The sequence below is a fragment of the Daphnia pulex genome, chromosome 7 (genome assembly GCF_021134715.1).
Source record: "Daphnia pulex isolate KAP4 chromosome 7, ASM2113471v1".
In the NCBI taxonomy this organism is placed as follows: Eukaryota; Metazoa; Arthropoda; class Branchiopoda; order Diplostraca; family Daphniidae; genus Daphnia; species Daphnia pulex.
In genome coordinates, this window is record NC_060023.1 from 6,132,151 (window position 1) to 6,151,679 (window position 19,529).

A 19,529-nucleotide genomic window follows, 5' to 3' on the forward strand; every position below is an offset into this window, starting at 1 on the left:
CCCTGACGGTCGACTGTCGTTTCTGATCAACGGGGCCATCGGACAAGTAGAAACTCACCAGCCGCGATCTCATCACGCCGGCTGGCCATATTAGATCAACATAATAATAAATTATAATATTCTCAGATCAATTTTCTGTCTAACTTTGATTATATGATGGTGTTATTATTGGAGACTGCATGATGCCGCCGGAATAGTTGGAAAGTCGCAGTGCAAGAATGCCAAGGATTGGAAACGGCGCGGAATTTGAGCGATGCGCTTCAATCGATTCCGTCGTCGGCCTGTGTCAAACGGAGCGCACCGGCACGTGACGCCATAGTCATGACAGGAGAAGGGGGGACCGGAGACCCCGGCATCGGTTAGCAACAGCAAATAAGATAACAAGAGATGAAAACGTCGAAAATAATAAAAGGGGCAATGTTGGTTATATATTTACAAAATACCCACAGGCGGAAGGAGGACGGACGGACGAACGACCGTAGCCCGATGTACATAGAAGGCCGCCGCTACCACTACGAGCTCAATAGACGAATGGTCGTTGCATAAATATAGATGTGCATGTACACGCTGTATAATGCACAGTATATGGCCTATAGTTTTCTCTAGACTATATAGTTATATGTACACAAGAAAGAAAGAAGAAGAAGCAATTGGATTATCGAAAGAGTGATAGTCTCGCCAAGTGGATTGCGACAACACATCCAATATCTGATAGCAGCAGTGCTGCACCAACGCAGCGCAAACCGATCTACACACACTCTGGATGTATTATCCTTATAATCCCGACACTTATAATCCATGGCTGTAAAATTTCTAAAGGTCTTATTCTGAGCCCGCTAATGAGATGTAGCCTATTGTATGACGAGAAAGCATAGAAGTTCGGCTATCGTTTAATATTAAGTAGCTATAGGCCTAATTTTATAACTGAAATTTCTTAGTTTATAATCAGATTTTTTAAAAAGAAACCCAATTGCACATGTCTTACGTGATTATTCACCCACAACCTGGATTACCTTGTCGGATCTGATTGTTGAAAGCGCTTGACTGTAAAAAATAATAATACAAAATTTAAAAAAATATCGCTGACTAAATAACTTAGGCCTTGATTTAACCAACGCAATTTTCTTTGAAAATTTTTATTTTATTGAAAAAAAAAAAATCTTTACTCCAGAGTCTGATTCATGTGAAGCTATATTGGGCAAAGGCTTAAAAAAAAGAAAAGAGGTGAGCTGAAATCAAGCGTGAGAGCAAACACAAATATTCGACAAATATACAGAGCCCCCCACAACAACCAATCGCGCAGATAACGTAATAACAAGACTCGCAGCGCAGCAGTCGACAACTCGCCGTATATCTACTGACAGTACTGAGTGCCTTAGCGCTGAAGTCGGTGATTTTATTTCCTCGTTTCTTGGTGTACACACAGCGACTAACAAGGAAAACCAATACAAGGCATGATGGAAAGCAAATAGACTGTGCGGAGGCAACCAAACAAGGTACAATGCTATATACTATAGTATATATACTTCCCCCCAGCACAGTCCTTTAATCCTTCTTCTATATACGTACTTCTCTGTAGGCTGCCAAAGTGAGTTCGTATTTATAGAGAGAAACTCGTCCTGCATTCTAAATCTCATTAAACTATCGGCTCGAAGATAAATAAGCCAAGTGCGAATCCCAACATTTCATTGGCAGTCTCTCAAGTCTCATAGATAGTACAAACCCTAATAATTATTAAAGATCTTTCTATTGTGTAAAAATAAGTTTTCAACTGTACGCGTCAAGTACTCCACCAGGGGAATTTCTGTCTCTTAATAGAAATCCGAAAAAGAATTCAATTCACTGATGCGATTTCATTTCTTTTTTTTAAGTGAGTTGAACGATGGCGAAAAAAATTGCCGATGTGAATCGGTTCGCCATTTCGCATTGAATTGCTGCGGTTCTGTTTATTGTAATTAGTTATACTAACTTATTAGTTCAGCGACGTTGATGGTGCTGTATCAACTTGTTTTAGGCCTTTCTATATAATGGAGTAATGGGACATGATGGATGCGAGTCGATGTGGAGAGAGAAGAGAGAGAGAGCAACGATGCGCTGTTGGATTCTTGACACACGGTCGGTGATGATATGATAGAAAGATAGTCACTGCGGCAAGTGCTGGGAACTAGACAGCTGGTAGTCTGCCCAGTTGATTATATACGGCCGGCGCAGCAAGGCCAGCAATATTTTCAATAAGCATCAGCATCATCGTGCATAGCACTTTGTTATTTCTTTCGTTTGCATCGCTCCGTATAGATATACTTTGCGCCCGTTTGAGTAATCATGATTTCCTTTAGAGACTCAGGAGTAAAAATAGCCATTTCTGTCCGAACACGAGCTAAATAAGCAATCCACGCGGCCGTTGTGTGCCAAGCAGAAGAGATATATCAAATAAAGCTGCGACGCGCGATATATATATATCCGGCCACTGCTAACAATAAAAGGCAAAAAACAAAAGTTGGAAGCAGAAAACGACCGCAGTCAGCTAACAACGTAATTAATGTATTGTTGTTATTATAAGGCGAGTATATATATAATATATATATAATAGGCCAAAAAAGGTCAAACGTTTTGTCGTATAAAAATATACGAGAAAAAAATAGTTTTCCCTGGGAGATTTTCATTTAAATTTATTAGATCCCAATGGAATGATTGGAATCTATAGAAACGGAGGAGCCCATTAAGGTGGAAATTTGGCATCGTATTTCTCGGTTAAGGCAAGGCTTAAGGTAATCAATTATTTTTTAAAAGATAAATTTTAATGAATAAACTAACTCCACACGGGATAGTTACCACTTAGAGTTCGAAAAACGGTTCCATCAAGAAATGGCACCTAATCAGATGGCGCATATTTGCGGCAGTTGATGAACTGGATTCACCACAAATGTCTTTTATAGAGCAAGCGCTTGTAACGCGTTCAATAAAACGATAATTAAGCTTGATAAGTGATGGGCCAAAACTTGCTGCAAGACACTTAACGAAAACGGTCTATAGGTCAAATAGGTGATAATCACGAGTTGAAATGTTCCATATATCGATGTGCTTACGAAAGACGGGTTCACCAACCCCGTCACTCACGGGTATTTCATGACTTGCATCCAGCCTTTTAAATAGAAATCACGAACCTGGAACGATTCATTGCCGGGTCTTCCATCTCTGAGGCTTCTCTATGAACCCATCATGCATAGCAAAAAATCACAATACAATTAAGTATAAAAGCCTGAAATCATTGGGGATCCATTTTAGTAATACATAATAGTAATGATGTTTTGAGACCAGTTTTTGCATGGACTATTTAAGTTAGAGGACGGGACACTGTACACTGAGGACACTCGTCCTATCCCGCCGTGTTATGGCTTGTCGGGTGGATTTTTAATCATAATTTTTAAACAAGGGTCAATCGATAGAGCTTAAACAAGTGATTCTAAGTCTCCAAAGTTCTAGTGAAGATATGAAATTAAAAAATATCTTCGTTTTAATTTTTAGGGGACGGGATGGTCGTTGGTTGTCTCCACCTAGCGCTCAATACTTAAAACTGCTGCCTAGTTAGGGCATGGTAGAAGAGGGGGTGGTATGTTCACGTACTAGAAATTTTCCATTCGGCTAGATCCTCGGTTTTTTAGTTTTTTTCAAAGTCTTTGCCACGATGTATGGTGCTGCCACCAAGCGTAGAGTTACTGAATCGTGCTTCCAAAAAAGGGTTATTGTTAGCAATTTTTTATCATCTGTAAGTAGTTGTAAGCCAAGTTGGAACAGTGTCGGGTTCCCACGTGGGACGACGTAGGTTCAAATCAACAGTCACATTTTTTCTTTATTTTCCTTTTTTTCTATATTATTATATAAAAAAATTAATGGCCAGAAGAATAGATCTCCCTTGCTTTTTTTCAAAATCGGCCGCTAGATGGCTTAGCGAAATGACGTCTGTCAATGGCGAAAAACTTCAAAAAATGACGAAAAATTTTCAAGATTTTCAATTGCCAATATCTCTGCTAATAAGCGTTAAAAAAAACGGGGCGAGATGTCTCTAGAGGGAGGTAAAATCTTTCATTCTGAAAAATTAGATGTTTTTTAAAGGTCTGGTTTGCCCGAAAACTGATGTCAAAAATCAGAAAAAACGCTACAATTTCTGGAGGGTCCCTTAGTTTATATTAAATAACTTAAAAACTATGCTATAAAACATTGCGGATTTCACCATTAGGTTTTCCGTAAAATTCCACACAAAATGGTTTATACGGGGACTGGCTGAAATGCCTTGGTCACCCTTTTTCAAAAATTGTAAACCCCCCAAACCCCCAATTTTGGCCTCTCTGAATGGTGGACTCAGTGTTCAAGCGAAATTAATAGAATACCTAGATTCTGTAAAAAATAAAAGTTTTTTCACATTTTTTAAACAAAATCCTAATTTGTTTTCTTTCTCAAGGACTTAGAAAAAACGTGTTCAGACATACAGTACCCACCACAGGTATTGGATCACCCCGGTCCAAATCGGCGTTTTAACCCACGCGAGATAGGACTAACGGTGTCTCGCGCAAGATTTAAAAAAAAATACTTAGATTGGTAGTACGAGGTTTATTTTTTTTGCAGAAAGATAAAGAAGTATTCTTCATCTTTCTGATTTTAATTTTAAAAAAGTGTTAAGGATCTGTATTTAAATTCATCGTTCATAAATATTGGATCACCCAAAAAATTTATCGCATGGCCTGTCCCTACCCGCGGCATGGCCTTAGGAATGGCAGACAAAGGATTCCTCCCCACCATATCCTAAGAACATGTTTTTGGATTACATTAAAAAAGCTTCGAATTTCATTGCCCCTGAAATACGTTGCGTAAAAGCAACAAGAAATGGTCGCGAGTCTTACGGAGATTCAGCCATTGGCTATGTTCAATTAAAGAGAACACATGGTCAATGTACTATAATTGCAGCATGCTGCCCTGAAGAGAGTTTCCGCAGTAAAAGCTATCGGGTTCAAGTCGAAATAGACTTGACTAAATCTGAAATCAAATCAGCTGCTTGCCATGACTGTATAGCAAGTGCTGGTGGGTGCAAACATGCCCTGGCTGTGTTAGGGTGGCTCCACCGAGAGAGTGAGAAAAAAAGCGTTACTGAAGTTAAAGCTTACTGGAAGAAAAGTAAACTTTCTAGAGTCGGAAATACAATAAAATTCGTGGAGGCTAAGTAAAAAAATCCCGGTTTTCTTCAACCCTAGAGCAAAAAAAAACTCCTGCCAATAGTTTTTATCGAGAAGTTGTAGAATGGGCCAATACTGTGACACCGCAATCGCAAAATTCAAGATCTCAGAGTTCACTTTACTATCACGTCAGTGAAGAACTGAGTTGGTGTGACAAAGTTGATATTCACGTTCTATCACTGTGATTAAGAATCCGCCATCAATCGACGAATGTATTTGATTTTTTTAACCTTTTGAAAATCATACATGACCACGGAAAATTGAAAAGTAGCTGAAATGAATACACGTGATCAGTCAGACAATGCTGAATGGTTTCGACTAAGGTATGAAATAACTTAAAATCTTCCTGAATTCCATTTTGACAAATACATATAATATTTCTTAGGTATTGTCGTATTACGGCATCAATAGTTTATGAGGCATGATCCAAGTGCAATACCGGGTGTGACTAAAATGCGGACGTGGACCGTGGACCGTGGACGGCTAAAAAGTGGACTTTGAATGAGTGGACTCGACACAATTTTTTCGGTCCACATCCAAGTTTTTGATAACTAAAAGGTGGACCGAAAAAGTGGACCAGACTCAAATCAATGACAGTGTTTGTATGTACTCTTGCCTGAATTTTATTTGATGGTCAAAACACAACGATAAGAAATTGAGAAAATATACAAAAATAATTGTTCATAATAAAAAAGAATCCATAAAAAAGTAAACTTATTCAAATATTAACGCATTTTTGACAGCGCCAATTCTTAACTTTAAATATTTCGCCAGAAGGCAAACAAGAACGATGAAAACAATCATTGCATAATTCAAACTGTGTCAGTTTATCTTCTTTTGTTGGAATTGGGCCCAATCTGAATCTTAGTGGCCGACGGCACAAACAGTAAACTTGAACGATCTGGGTCGGTAATTTTTCTTGGAAAGGAGAAAGTAGGTTTAAAGAAGGAAAAGATGTCAAATTTTGCCGGGTAAAACACTCTATAAGATGTTGCCTCATATTTTGTGAATCAAAAGTAATTTTAGATGGGTCAGTGTCAAACATAAGAGCAGTGGCGAAAGCGATTGCATAACCACCACAGTCATAATGATTTATTTGTTGTGAAGCGGTTGCCAATTGTAAAGTGAAAAATGTTTCTTGCGTCTGAATAAGGCTAGCAACTGACCCAACGACAAAACTATTTGGACTACTAGAGAGACTATCGTAAATAACCACCTGACCAGGAGGAAAGAAAGAAAAACCAAAAGCTGCACAAACCCAGTGCCCTCCTTGTTCTCGCCCATTGTGAAGTAGCTGTACCCATTTTTCACAAGCGGCTTTAGGGTATTTTTTTACCCCTTGGTCGATATTAAACAAGCAACCAATTAAAGGATTCAACTTGCGAAGTAACAAAGAGGCATAGTCTATATGGTCGTCACACAACCAGCTGGTTTTCTTAAGGTTTTTAATAACTGCGCTACAGATAGCTCGGTTCTCTCGAGGGTCTATAGCTTTTTTTAATCGTCTTGGTCGAGATGCGGCAAAAGATTGTCCCTCTGATTTGGCATCGATGACAACAAATTCATTCTTGTCAGAAGCAGTAGTGATCTTATCTGGTTTAGATGAGATTTCAATGATGGACTCCTTACAGGAAAAGGGTGCGTTGATGCCGGAAGGAACAACCGTCGCTGGTGATCGATAATCGGATTTTTCGGCTTCTCACTACGTGTTTTTACACGCCGGACGAACACAGGCGTGTTTGGAGACTTTGGAGACGAGACCAATGGCTATTAAAAAAATAATAAGATGAATAAGGAATCGAGAACTAGAACTGATAATAATGAAATGATTAATTTTGTACCATTTTTTTAGCAGAACTTGCGTTGATGTTTGATTCTTCCATTGAATTATTCTCAGGCTCCTCCGTACACAAGATTTCTTCATCAAGCAATTCTTGGTGAAGAAATGGTAAACTTTCCTAATATAAAAAAAAGCATAAGAATAAAATAAGAAAATACAAAAAAAAAAAACATACATCTTTTCGAGCTCGTTTTATCTTGACATTATCAACCTCACAAGGCTTTTTTTTACCACCCTTTTTGTATGGACGTTTTCTGGCTTTTTTTCTCATGGCAGTAGTATTTGGTTTTTTAGACTGAGTCATTACGCAATCGATGGAGTACATGGCTGCCAACAGGTGTGTACATGTCGTAGTTGCAGCACAAGTGCAAGTCAGACGACGAGTACCATCTCTAAAAAGGCGAACAGTATATTCCTCTCCGCTAGAACCAGTTACATTCCAAACATGATGGGCAGCTGACAAGTGAATTCTGTTCTCAGAAATTATATTTCTTGCTCTTTCCTGTGCGCTTTCACTTGGAATGTAAACAAATTTCTTCGGTTCTATTGCGAAGTGTTCTGTGTCTCGATTCTAAATTTAAAAAAAATATACTTTATTTAATATCATAGATAATATAGATAGGATGCTTTACCTCTTTTGGAGCGTCTACTTTTTGACCGTTTACACGAGCTATAATTTCTTCCAAAGATATTATGGCCGGAAGAACGACCCCTTGTTTTGGATAGATGTCAACAAAATCCTCTTTCAGGGTATACTCTCCAAGACCATAACGACCTCTCGCAATTTTAATTTGAAAAAATTTGTCAAGTCTCATTAGTGAAATCGCCATAAGATCAACCGGAGATCGCTTCCATCCCCCGAATCTTTTCATTGTGCAATTGAAAGATTCTGACTGGTTCGTAGTGAGCAATAAAATTCCAAACGGACGCAACACCCAATAACCCATGTTTGGCATGTCAGGATCAATGTTCTTATTGAAATAATTACAAAAATCCTAAAGAATAAGAAACATTGTAAATAAAACGTTAAAATTAATTAGCTTCATAACACTTTACCTTATTCCACTTTGAAATATAAAGTTCAATAAGTTTTGCTCTATACTGAGCTTCCGAGTCTTGATTCAGAAGGTCGATGAAGTCATTTTTGTATTCCTTCATTTCTGGTCGCTGACTGATTCCAAGAGTTCTAAGCTTTTCTTTGATGTTTCCAAGGGTGTGAATCCAACAACGAAATCTTGGTACTTCAGGGAGGTTGTTTCGAATAGCGTTTACAATCGCGGTCTCTTCGTCCGAAACAATGACAAGTCGTTTGCATCTTGTAATCTCTGGAATTAGTAAACTAAACGTTTAAAAAAGAAATCGTGCACAGATTCAAGCCGACGTTCATGAATCATAAACAACAGAGGGACAACTGGAGTCTCTTCAAACTCTGTTTGCCTAAAAGTTAGCACAGAGAGATAAAAGTCTCCCATATCAAACGTAGTATCATAAGAAAGGCACTGGTAAGGCAAATCTTCACGACCAAGGAGTTGAACAAACTCTTGAATTGTGCCTAAAAATAGAAAAAAAATGTGTAAAACGATATTAAACTCAATAAACTTGCTAGAACTTACCCTCGTTAAAGCAAATTATGGTGAGGTGCGGGGCAACGTGAATGTCATGAATAAATCCTGTTTCAGAAGCCAGTTCAACTAAATTATAGATGCCGTCAGATGACAAACGCTGTGACTGGCGAGCAGCACATTGAGCGTTCCTTACTTGCTTCAAGTCTCTTGGGGCATCCGTGATGTGTCGATCCAGTTCATTTGGAGCAGCAAGTAAAAAATCAGAATATATCTGACTAGGAAATTTGTTATTATCTTGTTTCAAAGCTTCAAGTACAGACGGAGCGGTACGCGTGAACGGCTTTTCTACATTGTTAACTGTACGATTCCCATGTGCAAAATCTACAACAATCGAATCATCTCCTTGATACCATATCAGAGTTCGGTTCTTAAATAATGGGCACGATATGGCTTGTTTCGAAAAAACAGTGGAATACCTTTGAGGACCAATTTGTAACTTGAAATAATATCGTTTACAAACCACACCATTCCATTGAAATTTTTTGGCCGCGTTCTGCCTCCAGCGGTAACCATCTGCCCTCCAATTACCCAGTTTACTTTCCTCTTTATCTTCAAAAATATAAGTAAAGCCAGATTTGGGACGTAACGGCACTTGAGTTAATGTTGGAACACCTGAATCTGACTGAAATAGTAGCATTTGTTCGTCACTAAACGCCATATTGAAAATACAAGGGACTTCACGCAATAGAAAATTTAAAAAATCAGCTTGAATGAAATCAGTAAAAGTAAAACGGGACAGAGGTCTAAGAGACGTGGCTGTAACATCACGATTACTGAAAGCAACTGAACTTCAATTGAAATTACGCCCATAAATCTCCCTCAAATATCGATCATAAAATAGAAAAAAGGGCTCATCGTTTCCCCGCGTTTCCCTTACCTATGTCTGGCGTATGTCCCATTAATTCCCAAACCCATTATTCTTTACCTCAAAAATCTAAAGAACAAAGTTTTATACCGTTACGTGGCGGGATAACACTAAGAAGTTGTTATTTTATAAGTATGGGTAAGAAAAAGAGGCTCGCCGTTTCCCCGCGTTTCTCTTACCTATGTCTACCTATGTCTTACCTATGTATGGTAGCGTGAAGCGGAGCGCCAGTCAATCATGAACGTAAACTTCACATAACAATCGATTGATGGTGAGGCACATGGCGACCAGAGTCTGTGTGAATCGTTGGACTTGTTCGTCCTCCTTTGTAAACAGCGGGGAAGTGCAAGGCAGTCCGCATCCGTCAACTCATTCAACATAAGCCAAACTATTGTCCGTTTTCACCAGAGGAGACTGGCACTTTGGAGCGATGTTGAATTTCAATTCTCTCACCTCATTCTACAAGAGAAGAAAGTTTCGTTAGTAATGAAAATAAATAGTTAGTAATAAAATGAATACACATAATAATTACAAACTTTGCAGCCAGAAGGGAATCTTCACATCTCATAAAATCTGGCCAGCCACTCCTGTGTTCAAGTTCCACAATTCTGCAAGGATTACGAATGACCTTGCACATTTCCTGTAAGTAAAATGTCATTGAGTGATTGAACATTGATAAAATTTTATATGTACCTGAGAAGGAGGTCCTACTGTTCCATTTTCACATCTTGGCATGTAGAGAGCACACAAAAAGGGTTGAATCACAGCCCAGCATTTGGGAACACTTCTCAAGTTCTGCCAAAACATGAGCTAATCCTAGAAGAAAAACAAAGGATTAGCCAAACCTGTAAAAGGACGATGCAAATCATGTTGCCAAACCTGAACATAATCCTGAGTGTGTGAATCGGTAACCAGTTCCAAAGATGTTTGTGAATATGGTTATTTTGTTGTCAAGCAAATGTTGTTTTGGATTGGCTGACATTTTGCTGTTTTGACGGCAGAAATCTTGTCCTTCAGTCCTTCTCAAGTCACTAGTTAAGGCGTGTCGTAGGTAAGGCTGTTCAATCCTCGACCTAGAGCCTGAACTTTTGGGTATGTCCAAACAATGTTAACAAAGTCCACGCTTTAGTATGTATAGGTTACTAATAAGTGGACTCCGGTGAGCTAAGTCCACTTTTTCAAAGTCCACTATTTAGCCGTCCACGGTCCACGGTCCACGTCCGCATTTTAGTCACACCCTGCAATACCATCGATGGCAGCCTAACCAATACTTTATTCGGTGCTAACAAGTTACGAGATACGAAAGCGATGAACCGTGGAAGAAAACTCGAGCCCTTGGTGTTGAGAGAAGTACACATCAAAACAAAAATGGACTTTAAAAGGTGTGGACTATTGCTATCCACCGATCATCCTGTGTTTGGTGCCTCCTCCGATGGAATCAGCTCTACACATGTTTTAGAAATAAAATGTCCCTTGACAGCGAAAACAAAACTCAACTACATTAATGCGAAAGGAGAAATACTTGAAAAAGTTAAATCTCAAATCCAATTGCAAATGGCTTTTAGTGGTCGACGTATGGGCATTTTATGTGTTGCGGATCCAGACTTTGAGAAAAACAAAAATGTTGAGATTGTCCCCCTATCCTATGATGAAGAACATGTTAAGTGTTTGATTGAAAAGGGTTTGCATTTTTGGACTGAATCTATTTGGCCTATTTTAACGTCAGTCTAGTTTTAGTTTTCCAATACATTGATTTTCAAGATATGGTAGACAATTTGAAATTATTTTATTAAATGATTCTGCAAATTGACAAGTCCACATACAATTTTTACTACATCATCTGCATGTTTCAGTTGCTTATTATCTATACAAGAATGTGGGGAGACAAAATTAAATTCTCGAATCCGCCGAATGGCTCTTTCAACATGGATTCGTAAGCGAGATATTTTTCTACTATCAATCACTTCTTTTTTAGTCGACTTAGTGCCTGTTTTAACAGATGAAGGACGAACTAAAAAACATTGTTGGAAGCAAGAAAAGGTTCAATTCTTTTAAATCCACGATCGGCCATGACGTAGCATCCGGTTGGTAATAAATAAAGGTACTTGCTCTGAGAAGCAACAACTTCATCCGTTGTTCTCCCTCCATACCCAGTCGAAACAAAACTAATTAGCCCGTCCGGCGTTACGGAGACCATATACTTTAATGTATTGCACCCTTTGTACTCGGACCAAGTAAGAGCTTGGTTAACTGGATCAGAAGGCTTTTGGATCTCAACCTCAAAACAGTCAATAATCGATTGGATTTTTATATAGTTTTTTCTGAACGATATGGGCAAAGCCTTTTTTAAGGAATCGTGTTTAGGCCAAAAGATAATTTCTTGCATATGATCCGCAATAAAAGCAATATATCTGATAAAAATCCTACTTGCCTCTCTGGATCTTATTCCAAATTCGTACCCAAGAATCGTGAAAGACTCGTTTAACCTGATTTTTCGGAATATCAAACATACGGCATCATGAGCTGTAATAAACATGTCCTGATCACAAGATAATTTGTTTGATAATAGAGTAAGGAAAGAAATACGCTCCGGTAGAATACCCAAGTATATTCTGGGCTCCAAATTTAACAGCTTCCTCGTTCGAAATAGGCTACTTCAACTAAAAGAGATCATCTCCTGATTCTGTTGTTCTTCTATGACGTCTGAGTAGTCTGACTCTGATGTAACGGGAAAGTGAGATTCATTATCACTACTTTCAGTTGAAGAAGATGACACTTCCTCTTCCTCTGATGGGATATTCAATTTTCTTTTGGAATTCCAAGTTTGATGGGGGAGCCTTTTGGTTCAATATTTGAAACTTTCCAGGGTGAGCCAAATGAGGAGCAGGATACATTCGAAAGTAATCCATGTTTTGCGAAATCCATTATATTTGTTTGAACTGCTCTACTTCTTACTGTAACGGCAAATTTTAAGCAATTGTCAGTATTTACACCAACATTTTTTAAACAAATAGGGGCTGTTCCTGCTGCCTTATCAGCCTTGCAAACTGTGTCGACAGTTGGCCAGGCAAAAGCTGTAAAAATACAACAGTTAAAGAAAGACATACATTGCTAACTAAATAAATGTGATATACCTTCAGTCAACGCAAATTCTGTCACACATGAACAGTCTACGTCACAAGTTGCTTGGGAATAGATTCCATCAATTTGTTTTGATTTACTGGCTACACGCTTCATGGCCCCTTCAATAAGAACGACAGCTGATTGGGAAACTTCTATAAAAAAATATGATAAATTATAGACCCTTATGATACACCTTAACGATAAAGGTAGAAAATACCTTCAGTCAATACAGGTTCTACTCCATAAGCTGCTTGTGAAAAGATATCACAAGTTTGTATTGATACACTCATCGCATCTGTAACCACATCACCAGTTAAGTGGGAAAAATCTATAAATAAAGCAATAGTGATAAATGATGATTGATTGATGATTTGTTTTTCTCTTATTTTTAGTATGTTTATTATTTTTTTTGCGCCATCCCCAATTGCTACATCCTTGATTTGGGCCTGAACGGTCGCCATTTTCCCCATCCCTTCCCTTCCATCTGAGTGAAGATGACTGCAGCTCTTGGTTGACCTAGTCTACTGTTCGGCAGAATAATGGCGAAGAAGGCGAAATTCAAATGTTAGAATTCCGTGGTGAACCCGAAGAAATTTTTGGGAATTTTGAAACTAAGACTGGAATCTCTGATCACCTCCAGTATTCTCTTTGGGCTGATCAACTGTCATCCACGCAACGACCTGCCTTGGGAAACTTATCTCGTATGGAAAATTTGGTTCGCCAAACTATTACTACTCAACTACGTAATATTCCAAACACAATTGCCAACAAAGTAAGATACGAATTACGTGAGCATGGCCGTGGACGACGAAAATCCCGATCACGATCGCCTGAACGACGATCCTCTACTACCCAACCAGTGATGCAGCCTCAAATGGTCCTTCCATAACAATATTATGTGCGTCAGCAGCAACAAATCCTGCCTCTTACGCAGGTTTTACCTCAGCAACAAGGGATCCAATATTCAATATACTCTTAACCTCCTTAACCAATTTCTTTAGTCCCTTATAGAAACTTTATTACAAAAATCGATTAAAATTACAGTTCGATTATTTTCGACCCCAAACAACAAATTAAAAATTATTTGAAAACCAAATCTTAATCAAACAGTCTATTGTTCCAATTACCAATGAAGCTATTGAACTTTTATGCCTCGGCCTCAATTTGATCCCATCTCGGATTAATCCTTACATCTTCCTAATTACATCAATCAATTGCCTCGTTAGAGAAATCGACACCTCCATTATCTTAAAAAACAAACATAAATTCACTAAAAAAGGTTGCCTGACTCATTAAATCCAAAGTGATTGGAAACCGTCCCCCCAGACCTGGAAAAATAATGATCAAAACGCTGAGATTCTAAAAGCATTAGCCAACCCGGATTTAAACCGCTCCCCTATCTCCAATGAGAAACTAGCCCACGAAAATATATCCACATTCTAAAATCAGACAAACATACGCAACACTGTTATATGGCCAGTCAACGATTACGAAACTGAAGCTTATCGCCAATTAAGTGACAAAAAATCTATCTTAAAAATTGAAATTATACATCAATGCTGTGAAATCTCTGAAAATCTCCTGGCCCTCGGCCTAATCACTCCGATTGAAGACGAAGAAATCTGCAAACAAAAACCGACTGGATCAGCTATATTTCCTTCCAAAAATCCACAAGGATATCGAAAAAACTAGTAGAACATTCCCGGGACGCCCAATTGTTGCTACTTTCACATCCGTACTTTCTTGATAAATATATTACAGAATTTACCAGTAATCTTCTGAAAAAAATCCCAGGATCTCTAATTGATTCCCACGATTTTATCTCTCGATTACCCACTGGACCACTTTCTCCTGGCTCCCAACTTGTTACGGCAGACGTGACAAGATTATACCCTAATATTCCTTGGACAGACAGTATCGATGCCTCCACGGATTTTTACACTGAGAACCTTCAATTTCTCATAACTTATACATCTAAAAAATATGTGTCTTCCTCCAAAACCACAACTTTTCAAACGCATTCTTACGCTTATATTAACCAATTATATGATTCATTTCAAAGAAAAACGATTTTTTCATCATATTAAAGGTACGGCTATGGGCTGTTGTATTTATGTCTATTTCGCCAACTGTTATATGTTTGTCGTCACTCGACCTCTCGTTCTTAACCCACACACATGGCTTGTCTGTTTTCTTAGATTTATTGGCGATCTGTTCTTTATTATTTGTCAACCGAACCAACGGGATTTTTCTAACGCGGTTGAAAATATTTCTAATAAAAACATACGATATGAAATCGTCAACCCAGCAAACACACAAAATTTTCTTGACACCACTGTCACCATTAAAAATAATATGATCGTTCTGGAATACTCAAAGGAAACCACCTCTGGCTCATATCTGCACCCCTCCTCCACACATCCTTACCATACAATTAAAGGCAAGCCCCCATTCTCAATTAGTACTTCGGATTCGTAGAATCTCTTCAAATAGATTCTTTTTCCGGAACCATAAAAAAATTAGAAATGACTTTACGAATATGGGATACAGCAAAAAACCAAATAATATAAGTTATCACGAAATCTTCAAACTATCTGATGCAGAACTAAATCTGCCCAAAATCTGGTCTCCCACTGCACGGGCCTTTAAATTCATCACTAATTTCAATCATACGTTTAACTGGAGAAAGTTCCAACTCACACTCAACAACCTACATAAAAATATTGTCCAACATTACACCACTGAAGGGCCTTACCAAGAAATCGTGTTTAGCAACGAAAAAAATATATCTTCATTCTTCTCAAACAATGTAAAACATTGATCAGCCCTTCCTCCCCTTGTTCTTTCGGTCTAGGTTTAAACTAATATTGAAGGACACTATTGAATTACGGATTGGGCATCACATATTTCCTCATCTTCTTAAGACCTCGGTCTTTGAAGATAATGTCACCCAATATCCAATATTATTCGCAAACCCAGCGCTCAGCTTAACTTCCCCGGATCCGAATGGCCATCCAACTTAAAAAACTATGTTCCCTACTAGTCAGCACATCTCTACCCGTGAATACTTGCCGGTCCACTCATCTTACGAATTTAATGTTAACACACCCCCTGTATTAACATGGATCCCTGTTTCCTATGAAAGAAATTAACTTAAAATTTCCAATAGAGGGTAAGAACGATATATATTTTCCATCACCAGAAGACATAAGATTACTCATCGCTTCTCATAACCATTCACTTAAAAACTATGGCCATGGTTATAAAAAAGGATTTCTTATTTCATTAAGTCTGATTGGAAGCGTGACCCAGACATAGTAACACTAAAGTTTGGGGGACAAGGTAGGGGGCTGTCTGCAAATGAAATGCATGTAGTGTGAAAAAATCAGTCTTAGGTTTTCTATTCTTGAAAGTAGTCGAATTGTTTCGTGTTGATCGCCGCAGACAACATTTTAACGAAAAAAGAACGCGGACCTATCATTGCCTATTCAAACGACGGGAAGTCAGTTATAAGTGATTGATTGGGGATTGCTGTCTGAACTGAGTTTTTATGGCAAACACGACATCGTGAAACAGGTGACGTAATTAGGAAAGTTGGTTCCGGTAGACAGAGAAAAGTTACCCCGGAAGAAGAAGAGAATATAATCTCTTGTGGTGTCTGCCAAGCTAATCACAACAGCGCAAGAGATTGCGGGAAAAATTTGAATATTAAGCCATCTCATAAATATATAGAAACTAATTAATTGTTTTAATAGATATTGCTAATGTGGATGTGAATCCCAACAACATCATCCGCATTCTGAAACGGAAAGGAATTAATCCACGCCGAGCTGATTTGAAATTCTTTTTTACGGCTGCGAATGCAATTTTACGTTTAGAATTTGCCTTTCACTTCATGAACAAAACCAAGGTGTTCTGGCAAAATGCTATTTTTACAGGCGAAAAAACATTTGGGTAATCTTAAGTTTAATTTTTAACAATATAATACAGTACAATATTAGATCGGACTAGTGCGGCCGAGTATTTGTGTACCGGCGTGATGGAACCTGTTTTGATAAAACCACGTCCAGGTTATAGACCGAAGCGAAAAAAATCCGTCCCTGTCTGGGCGCGGTTTTCCGCAAGTGGCGCCGGTGACTTCGTCCGTATCAACGGCAAATTCAGTCCGAGAAATATTTGGAAATCCTTGGCGATACCCTGTTTCTTTGATCATAGTTTCGTTTCTCCATACAAAATAACTAAAACTAAAGATGTAAATTATTATTTTTTAAAGCTATAAAAATAACATAACATAATAATTTTTTTTTACAGACTTTTTTACAGAGCCAACGAAAAAAGATTTAAGGTAATCTTCGTCATCACCGGCTGCGTCACTTTTTTGTAGTAGGTTTTGAAACTTGTATTGTATCATTGAGTTTGCTGGTATGTTTTAAAATATATGAATTGAAGTTACAATTTTCTCTTGTGGATCTTTTCCTGATTTGTAGTTTGTATCGACAAATGCCAAAATTATTTTAGATATTTTTCTGTATCCATAAAACAAAATAAACTATAATAGTTCTTCTATGAAATCTTCAAGCGGATTTGCTAAGATTATAAATCTAAAATAAAAATAAAAAACTGTCCCTAATCTCGAATACAATTGCTTTTGCGTCCATACAACATCTTCCCCTCTCCATCAACAATACAATAAACACAAGACACCCATGAGACACCCAATTTGAGACACTTACAAAATGCCCTGCGCTGTGTTTCTTTGTTGTCATAGTAAAAACGTGCTAAATTTTCGTTTTTGCTTAATTTCGCGTCTACATTTGTGATGAGGAATGTTTTATGATTTCACCTTCTTCATTTATATTTTTCTAGGTAGGCACTACCGCGTACAGGATGCCAACACTCATTACTGGTAACCTGATTTTTCAGATATTGGAGGAATGGAGTTCATGCATGTCAACCTTATCGTTCTCAGAGCTTTGAAGCCGCTAAGTGTAGGGTGGACAGTCAAACTGGTGATTTTGACAGTGTTCTGCGGAATACGGAAAAAATTTATTTGAATAAAGAAAAGAATCAGATTTAAATTTAAAGAATAAAGAATAAAAATAATAAATAAAAATTCAAATGGAATGTTAGAATTGAAACAAAAGGCACAAGTCCAGTCTTACTAGAAGCCATCTGTAAAACACTGGGCTACAAATTAACGACACGCTCAACAGAACATTCTCAGTCTCAACAGAGAGTGAGTGGACAAGAGAAGAGCAACGTTGACGCTCTCTCTCTAATAAGAACAAAGAAAAGAGAACAGACGTAATGAGTTCGTCTCACTCATGATCGCTGTTCTTGGAAGGATTGATAAAACCAACACTCCCCCTCAATCCTTACAAACAAAAAAGGGCGGAAACAAGAAAAAAAATAAACAAAGTGTGCTTCCTCTCAAACGAAGGCAGAGAAAAGCAAAGTCAACAATAAGAAGGTTCAATTTAGTGCCTTCCACAGTTGGGGCTAAGTCTCGTTCAATTTCGTCCCTTCCACAGTTGGGGCTAAAGTGTAGTTCAATTTAGTGCCTTCCACATTTGGGGCTAAAGTCTCGTTCAATTTAGTGCCTTCCACGATTGGGGCTAAAGCTTCGTTACATTTTGTGCCGTCCGCAATTGGGGCTAAGCTTGCCGTCTTTGTCTTTGGGTTATTGCGGTTCAACTGCGCTGGGCCCATAACCTGTTAGAATTGAAACAAAGGGCACAAGTCCAGTCTTACTAGAAGCCATCTGTAAAACACAGGGCTACGAACTAACGACGCGCTCAACAGAACATTCCCGTAGTAAGTATCAACAGAGAGTGGGTATACAACAGAAGAACAACATTGCCACTCTCTCTCTCAAAAGAACAAAGAAAAGAGAAAAGACGTTATGAGTTCGTCTCACTTGTGATGGCTGTTCTTGGAAGTATTGATAATTGCGAGCCCGAAGGGCGAAGCTAATAATCGCATACGCAGAAAAATAAAAACCATGTCACTTTGTATGTCTGTCTGTATGTAACACTCCATAACTCGGGCGTTTTAAGACAGATTTTGGACGTTTTGGTCTTAAAAATTAGAGAAAAAATATGCGGTGCGACCAGAACAAAAATAATTTCATTTACTTAATTAGTTCTCCTGTAATTAATGAAATATTGCTAAAATAACTGCATTACGACTAGTGGCATCTGGCGGTTGCGACTACAACTTTTTCATTTTAGATTTTAAAAAATCACCACCAGATGTCTATAGCATCGCCGTGATGACGCAATCTTTGATGTTCCAACCATGACGCAACAACCAGATTTGCATTTATGTTTCACAGTTATTTGACTAAAAGATGGTTATTTTTAAATTCAATGATTGAACTTTATGTGTAAAAATAGGAAAATACGAGTTGAGCAAACTAAACGTAAATAACTTGCAAGGATATTGAACTGTGAGTCTGTGACGGAAAAATCCAGTTTTAAGACCAAAAAGTCTGTGAAGAAAAGTTTTTAAAATACTTGTAGTTTTTACTTTCAAGACCTCAACCTTGGGCGTCCAAAAGGATGGGTCAATGGTCGTAAAAAAAAATTGATAACCTCAACAAAAAAAACACGACACTGTCGCACAACAATCAATTTTATTTGATAATGGATGGAATGAAAATGTGAAACATATATTGGTTATAGTACTGGCATAATAATGAAGAGGGCCATGGTTCAAGTCTCATTATAGATTTACGGTTTTTTAAAATAAAAATAAAAATATTGTTTTCGCGATATAATTTTTTTCTCCCAAAATTTCATAGAAAAAACATTGAATTTATAGAAAAATTCTGAATGCATTTAGCAAAA

At 38.0% G+C, this 19,529-nt stretch overlaps 1 protein-coding gene across 6 annotated transcripts; it reads right to left on the reverse strand.

The window, feature by feature from the left end:
- Positions 1 to 5,694: 5,694 nt before the first annotated feature.
- LOC124197832 lies at positions 5,695 to 10,628 on the reverse strand. 6 transcript variants are annotated; one of them, XM_046593379.1, is made up of 10 exons: positions 10,438 to 10,627; positions 10,252 to 10,374; positions 10,095 to 10,198; positions 9,748 to 10,017; positions 8,682 to 8,908; positions 8,125 to 8,620; positions 7,701 to 8,063; positions 7,244 to 7,639; positions 7,070 to 7,186; positions 5,695 to 6,995 (listed from the first exon to the last, which is right to left on the reverse strand). In XM_046593379.1, the coding sequence occupies exons 6-10, from the start codon at positions 8,224 to 8,226 to the stop codon at positions 6,726 to 6,728; spliced, it is 1,248 nt and encodes a 415-aa protein (XP_046449335.1). In that variant the 5' UTR covers positions 8,227 to 8,620; positions 8,682 to 8,908; positions 9,748 to 10,017; positions 10,095 to 10,198; positions 10,252 to 10,374; positions 10,438 to 10,627; the 3' UTR covers positions 5,695 to 6,725. The 6 variants fall into 6 exon arrangements, with proteins under 6 accessions (XP_046449335.1, XP_046449336.1, XP_046449332.1 ...); XM_046593380.1 differs by having other exon boundaries at positions 8,682 to 8,759; positions 8,827 to 10,017; XM_046593376.1 differs by having other exon boundaries at positions 8,125 to 8,413; positions 8,811 to 10,017; positions 10,438 to 10,628.
- Positions 10,629 to 19,529: the final 8,901 nt, after the last annotated feature.

What these genes read in the sequence shown, in the direction of transcription:
- LOC124197832 (XM_046593376.1), bottom strand. An exon ending in AAGTAGACGCTCCAAAAGAG is followed by an intron (nt 7,640 to 7,700) that starts GTAAAGCATCCT and finishes TTTTAAATTTAG; the next exon opens with AATCGAGACACAGAACACTT. An exon ending in CAAGTTCTGCTAAAAAAATG is followed by an intron (nt 6,996 to 7,069) that starts GTACAAAATTAA and finishes TTTTTTTAATAG; the next exon opens with CCATTGGTCTCGTCTCCAAA.